General features: G+C 42.8%; 1 protein-coding gene across 1 annotated transcript in view; it reads right to left on the reverse strand.

Annotated features, from left to right (window-relative positions):
• ABCB7 (ATP binding cassette subfamily B member 7) overlaps nt 1-18,448 on the reverse strand; it is a 607,823-nt gene that overhangs the window by 229,668 nt on the left and 359,707 nt on the right. Inside the window, exon 6 of the mRNA XM_069210993.1 lies at nt 382-650. Within this exon, the coding sequence (XP_069067094.1) occupies nt 382-650 (269 nt within the window). The remainder of the gene's footprint in view (nt 1-381; nt 651-18,448) is intronic.

Genomic DNA, 18,448 nt, shown 5'->3' on the forward strand with positions numbered 1-18,448 from the left:
GCAACATAGATGCTTTTAAATCATCTTTCCATTTTCAGGAAAGTCAGCTTTGTGCAATGCCGCACCAACTGTTATGCTTTGGTTAAAGCCAGTCTAGTATAGTTATTTCATCTTCTCCTTGTAGGTTTCATGTTGGTTACAAAAGGAGTCCCACATTTGCACCTTTGAGTTCAGCAAGGCCAAAGCCAACAGATTTTAGTTGGAGTTTGCATACAAAGCTCAAACAGAATGAATGATTACCAGGCAGGTGAAGCTAAACCCTTTATTCCGAATGCATCTTCATCTTTATCCATTAACAATATGAAAAAACGTTATTGGATTATTTTCCCTGATGAAATCTCCTATGCCAAAGAGACAACACTTTTTGCATGCCTCACTTACCAAAATACTACTGACAAGTGCCACTTCAAAGAGGGTTGGGCCCAAGTTGAACACCAAAGCACTGAGGACAAAGCTGATGCCTCGTGTTCCCCGGTCAATTGCCTTGGAGAGTGCCCCAGTCTGCCTTGTGAGGTGAAATCCCAAATCTAGATTATGGAGATGAAGGAAGACATTCTTAGCTATCCGACGAATAGAATTCTGTGCTACTTTTCCAAACACTGCATTCCTCATTTCATTGAATAACGCAGATCCAGCCCTTGAGATTCCATCTAAAAAAAGAAAAGAAAAGAAAAATAAACATCATAAATTAAGATTTATTACATTTGCTCTGGATTTTTTTTAATGTTAAACTCACCAAATACCTATCGGTCTTAAATTCTTTCCTAGTTAAAAGACATTTTCAATCAATTCTGGTAGGTCAGCAGTTTTGACCATCCACGTGGAAAATAATCAGTTACTTACCTTTGGTAATACCATTTCTGGTGGATACTTTTTTGCCTAGAAGTAGATGCCTGGTGCATGTAGATGGCACCATGCAACTCTGGTTGCAGCTCCACTCGCCACAAAAGTGAAAACACAAGCCAGTATACAGAGTGATCTGGGGTACCAGCGTCTGTTCCTTCACTTTTTCCACACCCAACTGACATTTAAAGAGAGGAACCAAACAAGATAAATTACAGCAGAATATGTTCCACCAGAATGGAGAAAGATATCATGAAAATATATTTCTCAAAAGGGGAAGGTGGAGGCTGGTGGAGAATCTACATAAAGTTATAGTACACATCAGAGATAGCGTTACAGAATATGAGTTGTTCTTCTGACTGACACATCTTTCCACAGATTTCTAATTTTATGAATGAATCCCAAAGCAGCACACACTGGGAGCCGGAACTGAATAGTGCTGATTAAACATGAAAATCATGCCTGACCGATCTAGTGAAGTAACCATTATTCCTCACCAGAAGAGTCAGACAATACTACTTGGCACAAATTTGCAGATGAAGGCCAAGTGTCCACTCTGTAAATGTCAACCACTGGAAAGCTCCTTGCCAGAGCTAAAAGTTTCATCAGAACTGGCTCTGAATAATAATAAGAAGATGATGAGGATTAGAGATTTACGCAAAATTCAAATAATTCTAAGCAATGACGGTAGGCTGGTTTCTTACCACAACCTTGTTCCTGGGAGAATATAGCTGGATTTCAAATGGAATGGTCACTAAAAAACAAAGCACTGAACTGTAACTTTTGATAACTATGGCAAACTTTTGAAAGCAGTATACTGTTACGTCTGCTGGATCTTTCTGGTTGCTGAGATATATAGGGCTTGTAATGTTCTCCAATAACCCAAGTTACCCATTGCCAATAACTGTGCTGCACCTTGCAATGGTTTTTCATTGTGTACCAGGTATACAGCACTTCATTTGGTAAAACACCAAGTGTCAAAAATAGGTATCAAGGAAACCTATGTATTTCCGAAATGGGCACAAGATATGGAGTTTAGAAGCTGTGGTTATTTACATATATCTGAATTTGGGGGTACCCATACTAGTATGTGAATTAGACGGCATTTCTAAAAATTACTTTTTTCTTACACAATCTTACATTCGGAAAGCGCAAATACAAAGAAAGACAATTGGTAATAACACTTGTTCTACTATTCTGTGTTCCCACAAGTCTCTTGATAAAAATGGTATCTCACTTGTGTGGCTAGGCCTAGTGACCTTGACAGAAAACGGACCAAAACGCAACATGGATACAGCACGTTTTTCCACTCTAAACTGCCCCTTTTTTTTAAATGTGTCTGGCTGTGGATTTTGGGCTCTAGCTCAGCCAGCACCTACGGAACCCTAGCAAAGTTGTACATTTTTTAAAACTAGACACCTAGGAGAATACAGGGTGGGGTGACTTGTGTGGCTCTCACCGGGTTCTGTTACCCAGGATCCCTTGCAAACCTCACAATTTGCCTGACAAAACACATTCTCCTCACATTTCTGTGATGGAAAGTTCTGGAATCTGAGGGAAGCCACAAATGTCCTTCCACCTATGTCTCCCGATAGAAATGGTACCTCACTTGTGTGGGTAGGCCTAGTGGCAGCAGCATGAAAAGGCCGAAAACGCAACATGGACACATCACATTTTTCCAACTAAAACTGACCCTTTTTTGCAATTTGTCTTGCTATGGATTTTGGGACCTAGCTCAGTCAGCACCTACGGAACCCTAGCAAAGTTGTACATTTTTTAAAACTAGACACCTAGGGGAATACAGGGTGGGGTGACTTGTGTGGCTCTCACCGGGTTCTGTTACCCAGGATCCCTTGCAAACCTCACAATTTGCCTGACAAAACACATTCTCCTCACATTTCTGTGATGGAAAGTTCTGGAATCTGAGGGAAGCCACAAATGTCCTTCCACCTATGTCTCCCGATAGAAATGGTACCTCACTTGTGTGGGTAGGCCTAGTGGCAGCAGCATGAAAAGGCCGAAAACGCAACATGGACACATCACATTTTTCCACCTAAAACTGACCCTTTTTTGCAATTTGTCTTGCTATGGATTTTGGGCCCTAGCTCAGTCAGCACCTACGGATACCAGGCAAATCTGTACATTTCTGAAAACTAGATACCCAGGGGAATCCAGGATGGGGTGACTTGTGTGGCTCTCACCAGATTTTGATACAAGAATCCCTTGGAAACCTCAAAATAGTCTACAAAAACCCATCTTCCTCACATTTCCGTCATGGAAAGTCCTGGAATCTGAGGGGATCCAAAAACGTCCTTCCACCCAGCATTCCCTCAAGTATCCCGATAAAACCAGTACCTAACTTGTGGTGATATGAGTATTGCCCGCGACAGGGAAGACCTGTTTTTTGCAAGTCGGGGCTCCTGCATTTTCAGTCCCAGGCTCGGCAGCCATCTAGGAAAACCTATCAAGCAGGTATCCGAAAAAGTCCAGGGAGGTGTGCCTTGCATCGATTCCCAGGAGTTTTCTTACCCAAAATCCCCTGCAAATCTAAAATTTAGCTAAAAAGGAAAAATCACATTTTCCTCACATTTCTGTGTGGGATCACTGCACCGGCACAAATTTCCTACCACCCAGCGCTTCTCATAGCTTCCCGTTAAACACAATGCCTCACATGTGTAGAGGCGCCAAGTGCCTGTGACAGGGATGGGCCAAAAACATGTAGAAATTAAGGGGGGAACCAAAGCGGGTCTAAAAGGGAAGGTTTTTTTCCATACGTTTATAGGCTGACTCTGCTTTGGGCACGCATACAAGTTGGGTAGAACTTTTATTGGTGCAGATGTAGCAATGATGGGTGGTAGAAATTATGTGGCTTCTGAGGATTCCGGAAGTTTCCACTGCATAAATGTAGAGAAAGTGAGTGATTTCAGGCAAAGTTAGAGGTTTGCAGAGCATTGTGGGTAAGAAGATGATGTGGGGTGCATGTGAAGCACACCACCCTGGACTCACCCAGATGTTTAGTTTAGTGTCTGGGTCTGGTAGGTTTTTCCAGGTGGCAGCGTAACCAAGTCCAAAAAGTGCAGTCACTCAACATTGCTTGTGGGACGATATTAGGAGTTAACCAAGCTCCTTTGGTCCAGATGTAAATTCAAAACATAAAAGTCAAATGTCCTTTTGCTTGCCATTAGTGTATGATGATTTAGTCCACAGGAGGGGCTGTTACCCTCCTGGTTTTGCGTCTCACCCCAAATGACCAACTGAAGAGGTCAGCCCCCACCCCTCTTATTTAATTTCCTGGGATCTAGTAGGCTGTCTGTGAGTGGGAGGGCTAATTATAGGAGCCAACAGGAATGCAGCCAGGGCACCCTGGACCGCCTTATGTCAAAAAATGCCTTTTCTACATACATCAAATAATTTTCCTTTGACGGTTGTAAACCTTCTTTTTTGTTCTCATAAAGAACAGGTCCCTGGCTTACATTAGTCTTCAACGCCAAACCTCTGGTGTATATTTTCTTGAAGTCAAGAGGTGAGTAAAATTAAAATTACCTTGTTGAGGATAAAAGAGACACCTCACCGAAGCAGCCCAGAGTCACAATGATCAACTCATTCAGTGCCCCAGGCTGGTCATCATAGAATGAGGGGGGAGGCTACAGTAATCTTCCTGGTTTGAGAAACAATTTGTTTCTGAGTTAGTTATGTTGGGCTCTAATAATCTGTAACTTAGTCAGTTCTATGTGCCATCGTCATCCCTTTCACTGTAGTGGTAGTCTAATATTAAATACATCAATTAGGTTAAAAAAAAGTTTTCAAGTGTGTTTGAGATGACATGAAATGATTTTTATTTGGTTGTGTCACATAGTACATTGTTAAAAACAATATATAACGTTTTGACCTGATAGCCTGACTGTCAGCATCTTTCACTGTCATTAAATTTTTGGTAATTTCATAAGAATCTGAGGCCCAACAATTTACTTAGTGTTGTGAAGAAACATACGTTTGGGCTGGACATGGAAGTAATCTCTGATGGCTTTAACAAACAGGCCTAACACAAGAGAAACCAATAAACAGTGCTGAATCTTACTGGTATGCAATCTTCACAGTGACCTTATGGTTTTCACCTAAACTCTACTTACATCGATCTCCTAATGCTGAAAAGGAGATTTAACAATAAAATTTACTTATGCAGTTAATTACATCCGCGTATAAAAATGAAGCATCACATTGATGGAAACAAAAAGGCAAGCTTCTGGCTAACTATCTTAAAGCAAAGAGAGAAAAAATTAAAATAATCACCATCAAGAACAACGAAGGCTTACCAAGATTAAAAAACAATGAAACAGAAGAACTATTAATTATTTTCTGACACAGAAAAGCTAAATCAGTTCTTTTCAACTACACGGATGCTTCACCAACTACAAAATCCTACTTAATTTATTGTGACTAATGGGAAGATCGATTTATAAGAAATCAAAAACAATATCCGCGATCTCAAAAGAAATAAAGCACCAGGACCAGATGGCTTCCTGACAGAACTCAATCAAGCATGCATTGAAATTCTACTTGTGGGACTCCAAATACTGTTTGAGCACTTCCACAACATCATCTCCCCACCTTTTTGTAATTTCATTAAAAAAATAATTAAGCTAATTCTTTAAAAAAGAGAAAGATCTGCAAAACACAAAAAAAACTACTGCCCTATATCAATTATAAACTCAGACTGCAACATATTCACAAAGATGCTAGCCTCACACCAAAACTCCTTTATCGCCTCCACGGTACACCTTGATCAAAACAGTTTAGTAGAGACCAGAATTTCAACATTAAATGCTAGATTCTTTGCAAATATCATCTCACAAGCTACAATTGTTGAACAAAACACCTGGTGTGCAATTCATTTGGAAACAGAGAAGGCCTTTGGTCGCGTTGAATAGGCCTACCTGCGCAAAGCCACAGAATGGGATAACAGTTATAAAATAGGATGCAGCATTTATATGAAACTGCGAGCATCAATATTAGTCAATGGTATGATCTCAGGAAAGTTTTGGTTACCAAGAGAAGCTTGGAATGAGTGTCCCCTCTCTCCCCTCCTCTTTATTTTTGTTCTCAAACCATTATTGATAAAAGTTAGACTAAACCCAAAAAAATCAAAAGTATCAGAGTGCTGATTCAAAAAGCATGCTATGTACTTTGTAAAGCGCACTACTCATCCTTTAGTTTGTGTGCTCTGTAAACAAGTCTCTTTAATGAAGTACAAGTGCCTGGTATTTTTGTTAAAACAACATGCACTGGTGAGCAATCAATTAAAGGCTATCCACGTTTCCTGCTGGAATTTCTGGGATTTTTATATGCACAATGGTTGCTAACTAATTACACACACTGCACAATTAAATACATCTGTTTCCCTATGCCCTGGTTTCCTGCTGGGGTGGCTGGTATTTTGTTTGTACTGCAACTTCTAATCAAGTGCCTCTGTTTCCTGCCAGAGACTGTCTTCTTGTCTTCTGATTGGCAGGGAGCACTCTCCACAGCTATAAATAATAAGTTCAAAGTGTGCCACCATCTACTTTGCTTCATCAATCCATCTGACGAGAGAGCTGTCTCACCTGTCATCAACACCCATGGATTCTATGACAAAAGCCACAAGACACTATTGCCTGGAGGCCTGCAACCTCTCTTGGCATCTCAACCTTGAACTCTGGAGCCTGGTCATTCAGCCTATACCACAGTGTCTCCCTTGCCTTGACTACGGCCATCATTCTTTCACCTCTGATCAATGCTACAGCTAATCTGACCCATTACAAGGAACTCATGTACCAGCTGGACTACTCTAATTTTTAATTTTCTCCTATCTTCAAAGACATCCTTACAGTTTTGAATTTAAATGAGGAAGTTTTAGCAGAAGAAAAAGAAAAACGAGTACAAATTGTGAGGGTTATGTGAAGTAAGACAACGTAAAAGGCAGTTAATAAAATTGTTTTCAATAAAGAAACTAAAAATATGAGCTTAGGGTGTATCACAAGATCTGTGTTCTAAGGACCCCCCAAGTGGACTTGGATTTCTTTCAGTAATTTTGGTTTGATATTTTCTCCAGGGCTCTCACCCAAAAAAATCTCTCTAAATGAATTTGTTTGGAAAAAGAGCAATTTTCCACCTAAGTCTAATTTTACCTTACAGATAGTAGGAGAGTAACCTCGATGGTGATCTTGGCAATTGGGTTGAGGGATTGCAGAGGTAAATACAAAGGGGGCAGGGCAAAAAAAGCATGCTCATACAGACTGTAAAGCATACATGTATCTTTGCCTAGAGCCATTGTATTCTTTTGTCACAGAGTACCTCTTGTGGCAGTAGTGAGTCATACCACTAGGACATAAAGGGTCTTGCTCGAAACGATCAACATAAACCAGTAATTCTTTCCACAGGAGCTCTAGATACACCAGAACCATTCACTGCTCTCTCTCCAACCCTTCATGCCCCCCCATTCTCAGTTGTCTCTTCTGATACTAAGGATTAACCCAAGGGGGACATCATAGAAGATCTTCACTTCCGCAGAAGTCATGAGAATTCAGGTGAGTGGCCCACAGTGTAACATTATAACTCTGGATAAAAACTCAATTAGGACAAAACTGAAATTCTCCCTTTGTGTACACAATGGCTCAAAAACCTTTTCACCAATTGTAATTTCAATTAGCGTCCTTTCAGGATAACCTTTTTTTGTCATAGCATTGTCAAACAGATTACATCTCTGCCTAACCATTATATCAAATCAAAGTGGCAGAAGAAATTAAAGCTAAAATCTCTTTACTGGACCCCCTCAACTATTAACATACAGCAATGAAAAGACAGAGCAGATCCTTTCACACTTGTCCTTATGAGACAGAAACTCATGAAATGAATAGGCTTACAGACATTCCAAAAGCTCAATTATATTTATCCATTGCTACATTGGATATACTTCATTGGATATACTTCAGAGGTCCTCTTGTGACAAACACCAATGTTCCACAGGAATCACAACCCCAACTACATTTATTGATGTGTTTCTATGACTGACATAGGAAGGCTTCCTTAGGGCTAAGCGGACCTACTGCAGTTAATAACGGTGGCATTAAAACTCATCAAAACACCAATGAAAGAATAAATAAATTACCACAGTTGAAAGGGGGGGGGGAGGAGAATATAAAGCAATCTAAACACATAAAAATGGCAAATTAGGCAACGCATTCATAATGCACAGCAATGAAAAGCTACTCACGATGCAATACTATATTCCATACAAATATATAGGCATGTCATTCAATTAAGGTATGATCAAACTGTGCTGGATAGGCTAATTCTTGGCTTGCCCAAAAGGAAAGGGGACTAACACTTAGTGATCTTGTACAAACCCTCAGTAAGTAAGTGAAAACCCTGATGCAAGGAAGTAGGCATAATTAATGTTGAAGACTGGCTGTGAGAACCAGGCAGATCAATGTGAAGGTACAATCTCCAGTTTTCAATAAAGTGTAAATTAATTGTGATTGACTGAAGTTAATTCTATGTAACATGGCAACTATAAAATACCAGAGTACATATCTAGTGCATGCATTTTAGAGAGACAAACATGAGTCATGTAAAATTGATATCTCTTAATGTGCCAGCAACTGCTTGAAGAAACAGCAAACTTGGGATTGAATTCCAGCTTATGCTCACAACAGTGAAATCAACTCATCATACGCCAAGCTGGCAAATACAGAAGAGAAGGTAGAAGGGAGGGGCTTGGCCTCAATCTGCTTTAGACAGCCAGCCTTTCCAGCACGCCTATGCCATGGCATAAACATGGCTCTTGTGGGAGCTCTGATTAAATCCTACTGCTTCTTTTGCATGACGTATGCAGATGTCATACAGATAATATTTTTATAATTGGCAATCTGGAGGAAACCCAGAACTGTTTCTCTGCTTGCATGCTGGCCATCCTGGAATTGATGAATTTTAGTTTCCTAAAACTCAATGCAGAAAATAAAAAAAGACTTGCTTTTTTGGCAGTGGTAACTCTACGTGGTGCCGCAACAGGAAGCCAGAAGCACTTGGACCTATATCCTCTTGAGCATCTGTGACGAAAATTTAAGGGTGCTCTTGGCTCTGGTCTGTTGTTTGCTACCCATAGCACCTCAGTAGACCCTAAATGTTTCATGGTGTCACAAGCAATCCAGATTACCTGCCCATTTCAGGCAGAGAAACTATTGTCTTGGATCTGATATCCTCATTCAAAGATTATGCTAATACCCAATATTTAGGACCGGCTACATTTCTTCTAGATAGATTCTAGAGTTTTCAGAACGCTGCTGCCTCTGTTATTTTAAATATTTCCCATAGAATTTCTATCAAATCTTAACTGCCTACTCTCCATCGGCTGTCATTTCTCAGAAGTCCCTTCAAGGCTCCCTGCAGTACACACTCTTCACTCAGCTGGAGCTAGACTTCTGAAGGTCCCTAGATCCAAACACAGATGCAGGGGAGTGCCAAGTTATGCAACCCCGTACCTTTGACTTTGGGACTATCATTCCAGAAAGTACCTCAAAACATGTTTATCACAAAAGCTGCAAAGTGCCTTTCCAACCTAATTAATTAGCCCTAGTGTCAGGACACCACTTTAAGGGGGGAGCATGGTGCTTTAAAAATGTTATTCATTCATCCATTCATGAAGCACTGGTCACTGAGCAGTCTAGTGTATGGGGTCCTTTACTTTCCTTGTCGGAAATCCATAGGGAAATGTTTTTGTTCAGAACCGCATTCGCCACCTTTTGAATAGATACCAAAGCAGTACCTCCCAGGAGGAGGGTCTGTAAACTTGCCTCGTGAACATATGGAGCGATGCCCACGCACCAGCCTGATAAATGTCAGGAACAGGAACCCCTCTCCCCCCCTCACAAGCTAATGCAGTGGTAGTGGTCTGGGATCTGGTAAAGTGAGCCAGCAAGTCTCCAGGAGGTTGCTTTTCCCCGGCTCATAGCAATCTTAAGGTGAAATACAAACAAGTGAGAGATGATCCTTTTCTGCACAGCTTTTCTTTGCTTCAGTGAGCCCACTTAAGCAGTGGTCCCAACCTGTGGTCCATGGACCCATGGGAGTCCACGAGGCCTCCTCAGAGGACCCGTGACTGCTGAGAAAATTAAATAATATTAACAGATTAGGTTCCCAGCTTTCAGTAGTGACTCAGTGAGGGTCCCCGGATTCCAATAATGATTCAGTGGGGGTCCCTGGGTTCCAGTATTGATAAAGTTGGGGTCCACAGAAGTCAAAAGGCTGAGAACCACTGCAATAAAGATCTGATCGTTATCATGTTGTTCTCTTGTACAATTAATATAGAAACTGACAGATGTCTTTGGATCCAGCCAGTGGAGTCTCTCCTCTCCATAGAGGGGGAAGCTGTGCAAAGAATGCCGGAAGGGTGATGTTCTGACCACCATGAAAGGGAGTCAATACCTTTGGAAGAAAAGTGGCTTGAGTCCACAGGACCAGCTTGTCTGGGTAGAAAGTAGTTTTTGGGGGGTTGACAACAGCACCAATGTTATTGCGACAACAAAGGTAGTCTTGAGGGTAAGGAGTCTGAGAGAGCAACTGTGTAAAGGTACACACGTAAGAAAGGTGAGAACTAGATTTAGGTCCCGCTGGGGCATAGCAAATGGAGATGGTGAAACATGCTGAAACCCCTTAAGGAGTCGCATTACAACCAGTTTCCGAAAGAAAGAGGGCTGATCTGGCAAACATAAAAAGGCTGAAAGAGCCGACAGGTACCTGCCCAATACAAGGACTTGCCGGGTAAGAGATGATACAAACAATAAAACTTCAGGGAGCTCAGAATGGAATGAGTTCATCTGTTTCGAAGTGCACCAGGCTAAAAACATCTAGCAACAGCAGGAGTATACTGATTAGGTGAGAGATGCCTGACTGCCAAGAGGACATCAATGACCTCAGGAGGACAGTCAAAAGAACTCAGCTGCTTCTGCTCAATCTCTAAAAATGTAGGTGTGGGTTGGGCAGGTCTGAATGCAGAATACTGCCCTGCTGCTGCAATAGGAGGTCCTCTCAAGGGGCAGCTGGATCAGAGGACAGATGCTCATGCCCAAGAAGGAAAATGTCACTTACCGAGTGTACATCTGTTCGTGGCATGTTGCGCTGCAGATTCACATGCTGTGCCCTGTTCCTGCCATCTAGTGTTGGGCTCGGAGTGTTACAAGTTGTTTTTCTTCAAAGAAGTCTTTTCGAGTCACAGGACCGAGTGACTCCTCCCTTTCGGCTCCAATGCGCATGGGCGTCGACTCCATCTTAGATGGTTTTCCCCGCAGAGGGTGAGGTAGGATTTGTTAAAGTAAGGATACTAGAGGTGCCCATGCAATGGAGTAGATGTGTATGTACATAGTGTGTAGTAAAGTAAAAATTATTTACATATTTACAATTTTTATGCAACTAAAACGGCTACAGGCTCCCGGGGAGGTGGGAAGGCGCATGTGAATCTGCAGCGCAACATGCCACGAACAGATGTACACTGGGTAAGTGATATTTTCCGTTCAATGGCATATGTAGCTGCAGATACGTATGCTGTGCATAGACTACAAAACAGTGATCTCCCCAAAAGCGGTGGTTAGCCTGTAGGAGTTGAAGTTGTCTGAAATAATGTTCTTAGTACAGCCTGTCCTACTGTGGCTTGTTGTGTTGCCAACACATCTACACAGTAATGCTTAGTAAATGTATGGGGCGTAGACCAGGTGGCTGCTTTACAAATTTCTGTCATTGGTATATTACCAAGAAAAGCCATTGTGGCGCCTTTCTTTCTAGTGGAGTGTGCCCTTGGAGTAATGGGTAATTCTCTTTTAGCTTTAAGGTAGCAAGTCTGAATGCATTTAACTATCCATCTGGCAATGCCTTGTTTGGATATAGGGTTACCTGCATGTGGTTTTTGGAAAGCTACAAACAATTGTTTTGTTTTACGAAATTGTTTTGTTCTGTCAATGTAATACATTAGTGCTCTTTTTATGTCTAATGTATACAATGCCCTTTCTGCTACTGAGTCTGGCTGTGGAAAAAAGACTGGGAGTTCCACCGTTTGGTTTAGATGAAACAGTGATATGACTTTTGGTAAGAATTGTGGATTTGTCCTGAGAACCACTTTATGTTTATGTATTTGTATAAATGGTTCTTGAATAGTAAACGCCTGTATTTCGCTAACTCTTCGAAGTGAAGTGATAGCTATTAGAAAAGCTACTTTCCAAGTTAAAAATTGTATTAGACAAGAATGAATGGGTTCAAATGGTGGGCCCATGACTCGTGTTAATACAATATTAAGATTCCACGAAGGTACTGGTGGTGTCCTTGGGGGTATGATTCTTTTGAGTCCTTCCATAAAGGCTTTAATAACTGGGATTCTAAAAAGTGATTTTGAATGTTTAATCTGCAGATAAGCAGGTATTGCAGTGAGATGTATTTTAATGGAAGAGAAGGCCAGATTGGACTTTTGTAAGTGTATTAAATAACTTACAATGTTTTGTGTTGAGGCGTTTAATGGCATAATTTGATTAGCCTGGCAATAGCAGACAAACCCTTTCCATTTGTTAGCGTAACAATGTCTTGTTGTGGGTTTTCTTGCTTGTTTAATGACCTCCAAACACTCTTTGGAAAGGTTTAGGTATCCAAATTCTAAGACTTCAGGAGACAGATTGCTAGGTTGTGCGATGCTGGATTCGGGTGTCTGACCTGTTGGTTGTGTTGAGTTAACAGATCTGGTCTGTTTGGTAGTTTGATGTGGGGTACCACAGATAGGTCCAACAGTGTTGTGTACCAGGGTTGGCGTGTCTAAGTTGGTGCTATAAGTATTAGTTTGAGTTTGTTTTGACTCAGTTTGTTGACCAGATAAGGAATGAGCGGGAGAGGGGGGAAAAGCGTAAGCAAATATCCCTGACCAGCTGATCCATAGAGCATTGCCCTTGGACTGGGGGTGTGGGTATCTGGACGTGAAGTTTTGGCATTTTGCGTTTTCTTTTATTGCAGACAGATCTATGTTTGGTGTCCCCCAGTGGTGGAAGTGATGTTGTAGGATCTGGGGATGTATTTCCCACTCGTGAGTTTGTTGGTGATCTCAACTGAGATTGTCGGCTAACTGATTGTGAATGCCTGGTATATATTGTGCTATTAGGCGAATGTTGTTGTGAATTGCCCAATGCCAAATATTTTGTGCTAAGAGAAACAGCTGTGACGAGTGTCCCCCCCCTGTTTGTTTAGATAATATATAGTTGTCATATTGTTTGTTTTGACAAGAATGTGTTTGTGGGCTAGAAGGGGTTGAAAAGCTTTTATTGCTAGAAAAACTGCTAACAATTATAAGTGATTTATGTGGAGTTGTTTTTGCTGATTGTCCCACTGACCTTGTATGCTGTGATTGTTGAGGTGTGCTCCCCACCCAATCACGAATGTGTCTTTTGTGAGAATGGCGTGAGGCACTGGGTCTTGGAAAGGCTGCCCTTTGTTTATATTTTCCTGGTTCCACCATTAAAGCGAGTGTGTTTGGCGGTCTATCAACACTAGATCTTGAAGTTGACCCTGTGCTTACGTCCATTGTTTTGCTAGGCACTGTTGTAAGGGCCGCATGTGTAGCCTTGCATTTGGGACAATAGCTATGCATGAGGACATCATGCCTAATAGTTTCATCACAAACCTGACCGTGTATTGTTGGTTTGGTTGCATGCTTGATTTTATATTTTGAAAGGACTGCACCCTTTGTGGACTTGGAGTGGCAGTTGCTTTTTGTGTGTTGAGTGTTGCTCCCAAATATTGTTGTATTTGGGATGGCTGTAAACGAGATTTTTGGTAATTGACCGAAAACCCTAGTTTGTGTAGAGTATCTATTACGTATTGCGTGTGAACGTGACATTGTTGTTGAGTGTTAGCTTTTATTAGCCAATCGTCCAGATATGGGAATACGTGCATGTGATGTCTTCTTATATGAGCTGCTACTACAGCTAGGCATTTTGTAAATACCCTGGGGGTTGTTGTTATTCCGAAAGGCAACACTTTGAATTGGTAATGTTTGCCTTGTATTACAAACCTGAGGTATTTCCTGTGAGATGGATGGATGGGTATGTGAAAATACACATCCTTGTGATCCAGTGTTGTCATGTATTCCCCTTGTTTTAGTAAAGGAACTACGTCCTGAAGTGTTACTATGTGGAAATGATCTGATTTGATGAAGAGATTCAGTGTTCTGAGGTCTAAGATAGGCCTTACCTTTTTGTCTTTTTTTTGGAGTTAAGGAAATACAGGGAGTAAACGCCTGTCCCTTTCTGGTGATAGGGTACTAGCTCTATGGCTTGTTTTTGTAGCAGTGCTTGGACCTCTATTTGTAATTGGTCTAAGTGTTGTGGAGACAATTTGTGCGGTTTTGGTGGAACATCTGGAGGGAATGTTGCGAATTTTATGCAATAACCATGTTGGATAATTGATAGGACCCAAGTGTCTATGGTAATGTGTCCAATTGTGTTTGTATTTGGTTAGCCTCCCCCTCACCGGTGATAAGTGTTGGGGAAGTGTGACATTGAAGTCACTGTTTGCTAGGGCTTGGCTTGGAGGGCTGGAATTTCCCTTTTCCTCTTGGGAATTGTCCTCTGTAGGAACCACAAAACCCCCCTCTCTAGTACTGAGATTGGTAGGTGGGGTTTTGTTTGGGAGGTGGATGGTTCTGATGGCTGTTGTCTAAACCACCCCCTAAACTGTGGTTTCCTAAATATTCCTCTGTATTATGAGGAGCAGAGCGCGCCCATGGCTTTGGCCGTGTCTTTTTTCATTTTCTCAATTGCAGTATCCACTTCCGGCCCAAATAGCTGATGTTGATTAAACGGCATATTCAATACCGCCTGTTGTATTTCTGGCTTAAATCCAGAACTTCGCTGCCATGCATGCCTTCGGATAGTTACTGCTGTGTTGACAGTCCGTGCTGCTGTATCAGCAGAGTCTAGAGCACACCGGATTTGGTTATTTGATATGGCCTGTCCTTCTTCGACCACTTGTTGGGCACGTTGTTGGTGTTCTTTGGGCAAATGCTGGATGAGGTCTTGCATTTAGTCCCAGTGCGCCCTGTCGTAGCGGGCAAGTAGGGCCTGTGAGTTGGCAATTCGCCACTGATTGGCTGCTTATGATGCCACTCTTTTCCCCGCTGTGTCGAATTTTCAGCTCTCCTTATTAGGGGGTGGCGCATCCCCGGATGATTGTGAATTTGCCCTTTTTCTTGCAGCCCCCACAACCACTGAGTCCGGAGGGAGCTGTTGAGTAATAAACACTGGGTCTGACGGGGCGGTTTATATTTCTTTTCGACCCTTGGCGTGATGGCTCTCCCTGTTACAGGTTCTTGGAAGACCTGTAGTGCGTGTTTAAGCATGCCCGGTAACATTGGTAAACCTTGGTAGGATGCATGCGTGGATGCCAGCGTGTTGAACAGGAAGTCATCCTCCAACGGTTCCGAGTGCATTGTTACGTTGTGGAACGTAGCTGCTCTGGCCAGTACTTGCGTGTATGTTGTACTGTCCTCTGGTGGTGAAGGCTTGGTTGGATAACACTCTGGGCTGTTGTCCGATATAGGTGGGTCGTATAGATCCCAGGGATCCGCATCATCTTGAGTCATCCCAGTATGTGTGGGTAACTGCGCCATCGGTGTACCCACTGGTGACAATTGTGGTGATTGCAGTGAGGATGTTTGTGGTGAGTAATGTGGTGCATCTCAGTCTCTTGAAAAGCCAGTTTTCTTTTTGACTTGAGTGGAGGGATGGTTTGTATCTTCCCTGTGTCCATCTGGATTTGTAACCTTTGCTGTGTTTGGTCATGTTCTTCTAAATCCAGTTCCTGCTCAAATCTGTGCCTTTCTTTGAGCTGCAGAGAAAGCCCTTGCTCTTCAGTGTAGGAAGAACGTTTCGGCTCCGAAGCCGTTTTTTTCCGGTACCGAAATTCCCATCGAAATTGTCTTTTTCGGTTCCGATAAGCTCTTTCGAGGCTTGCCCGACTCGATTACTCGATGCCAACTTTTTTTGGTGCCGGATTCTCAACCGGAGTCGGAAGTCTTCGGCAAATCTTTGGCCTTTTTCGGTGCCGATGTTACTTGGTCACCTTCTTTTCTGTGGGTTGAGCCATGACCTTCTGGCAGTGGTGTCCCCGTGGCCGTTAGTTTTTTGGTGTGACCCTGGGTGTGGGATGGGGCAGGTGTACTCACTGTTTGCCGCGCCGTCGAAGGTCGATCACCGTCGGATTCGTCCGAGTCCAATTCTTGGATGGAAATTCTCATCTCTTCTTCCTCGACGTTGGGATGTTGTTTCGGCGCCATCTGTAGTCTTGTGCGTCGATCTCTTAAGGTCTTCTTGGATCGAAACGCTCGGCAAGCTTCACAAGTATCCTCTCTGTGTTTGGGCGACAAACACAGGTTACAGACCTGGTGCTGGTCTGTATAAGGATACTTGGCATGACACTTAGGACAGAAACGGAACGGGGTCCGGTCCATTAGTGTTCGATGATGGGTGTGGTCGGGCCGACCAGGCCTTGGTAAAGATCAGAAGCCCCGAAGGGCTGCCGAAGCTTACTCACAAAAAATAGCAGGAAAGGGACAAATTCAATAATTATTGCAAGAAACCAATATTAACTCTTGGTTCCAAGAGGAAAAGCGGTTTCCCCTTATTTATTCCATTTAATAATAGACAACAGCATCAGAATCAAAGGAAAGCTACCTATCTATAAATCTATGACACGCAGGTGAAAATATATACACTTCTATATACATATACATTTATCACAGGCATGTGTAACAAACAATACATACAATGTCTTAAAGCATGTGCCCCACTCCAACACTTTATAAGATAGTCACTAAAACACAATACACATAGTGATCAAAAGACACATGGTGACCAAGGGTCTTGCACCCAGCTGTATGCTACCTCTAATTTTTTGATAAGGTAGTAAGTAGTGCTAAACAAATTTTGTCAATCAATTCATTATTTTTCCAGACCCCTTGGACCCATTAGAAATATGTCGACGCGTTTCGGCCTAAAACCTCAAGGCCTCATCAGGACTGTCGGAGGGCACTGGCACCACTTTCTATCTAATTATAGAAAGTGTCCGAGCTTGCTCAATCCGTTCCCGAGTGCTATCTGCTCGCGCCACTCGGATTAAATAACAGCGTCTCAATGCTAATTCGTCGTGTTTTCCTCAATTAAGCCAATCCGAAAATGTTAACGGTACCTGTGTAACCGGCCAAACATGGGACGTCGCTTCTACTCTTCCGTGAGTCGCGAAAGCTCCGGCTCATCAATGGAGGACTTTAAAGTTATACGGCGGGCTGAAACCGGTCTTGATGTCGGTGCTGATACGATAAAACTGAACCGGTACCGAACGTAAACAATACAGACGAATTTTCGATTCTTTTCTAAGTTTCCCGATTTGAAATACGGAGCGAAGAGGAACACGTCCGAACCCGATGGCGGAAAGTAAACAATCTAAGATGGAGTCGATGCCCATGCACAATGGAGCCGAAAGGGAGGAGTCACTCGGTCCCTTGACTCGAAAAGACTTCTTCGAAGAAAAACAACTTGTAACACTCCGAGCCCAACACTAGATGGCAGGAACAGTGCACAGCATATGTATCTGCAGCTACACATGCCATCGAACTTAAGGATACCATACTGTGTGTGTCCAATCAGGGGCCACTAGGATGATTTGAGTCCAGTCACTCCTTCAGAAGTCAGGGCAGAAGAGGTATCTGCAAGAAGCAGTACAGGAGTCCCGCGTTCCACTCTACACGGAATAAATCTCTAAGCGAGAGACACCATGGAAACTTCAACGCACAAAAGAGTGAAATTACGTACTCTTGCCAGGAGGAGCTCGATCCAGGGTTCTTCCCATTGAAGAAAGACCTTGTGCTACCTCTGGATGCAGTTGCCTTTTATGATCCGCAAGGCGTCGATGGCTCAGTTCATTCACTTTGGTGTTCAAGGATCCTGCCAGGTGATGCGTTACCAGAAAAGAATCCTGACGGTCCAGCCTTGTCTAGAGATGCAAATCCTCCTGCACAGGGTCCACGACTCCACCACACCCTGCTTGTGGTAATACCACATAGCTGTGGTGTCCGTGAGCACTTGCACCAGCTTCCCTCCAATGGATGGCAAGACGGCTCTCAGATCCGTAAGGGGTTGATATGGAGCCAGACCTCCATTGGAGACCCAATACCTCTGATAAATGCCTGCCCCAGATGCCATCCCCAACCAAGAAACAACGCACCAGTCACTACGGTCAGCTCTGGGTGTGGTAAATAGAGGAGTCTCCTGCTGGTCCAGCCACCATTGTAAGTCTTTGCAGTGACCTCTGAGATCTGGTCCAGATCGGATAGATACCCCTGGTGCTATGCCCAGTGGAACGTCAGATGCCATCAGGTGCTCGACTAGCAGGATGCAGGAGGGCATCGGTCCCAGCAGCCTCAGAGTCAGTAACTACTAGTGATACCCTTCCATATGCTGACATCTTTCAAGTATATCTACGAGAAGACTGGATCTCACCTGACCAAACAATCTAGTTACTATAGAGGATATATATATTGAACAGA

Source organism: Pleurodeles waltl, chromosome 2_1, assembly GCF_031143425.1.
Source record: "Pleurodeles waltl isolate 20211129_DDA chromosome 2_1, aPleWal1.hap1.20221129, whole genome shotgun sequence".
NCBI lineage: Eukaryota > Metazoa > Chordata > Amphibia > Caudata > Salamandridae > Pleurodeles > Pleurodeles waltl.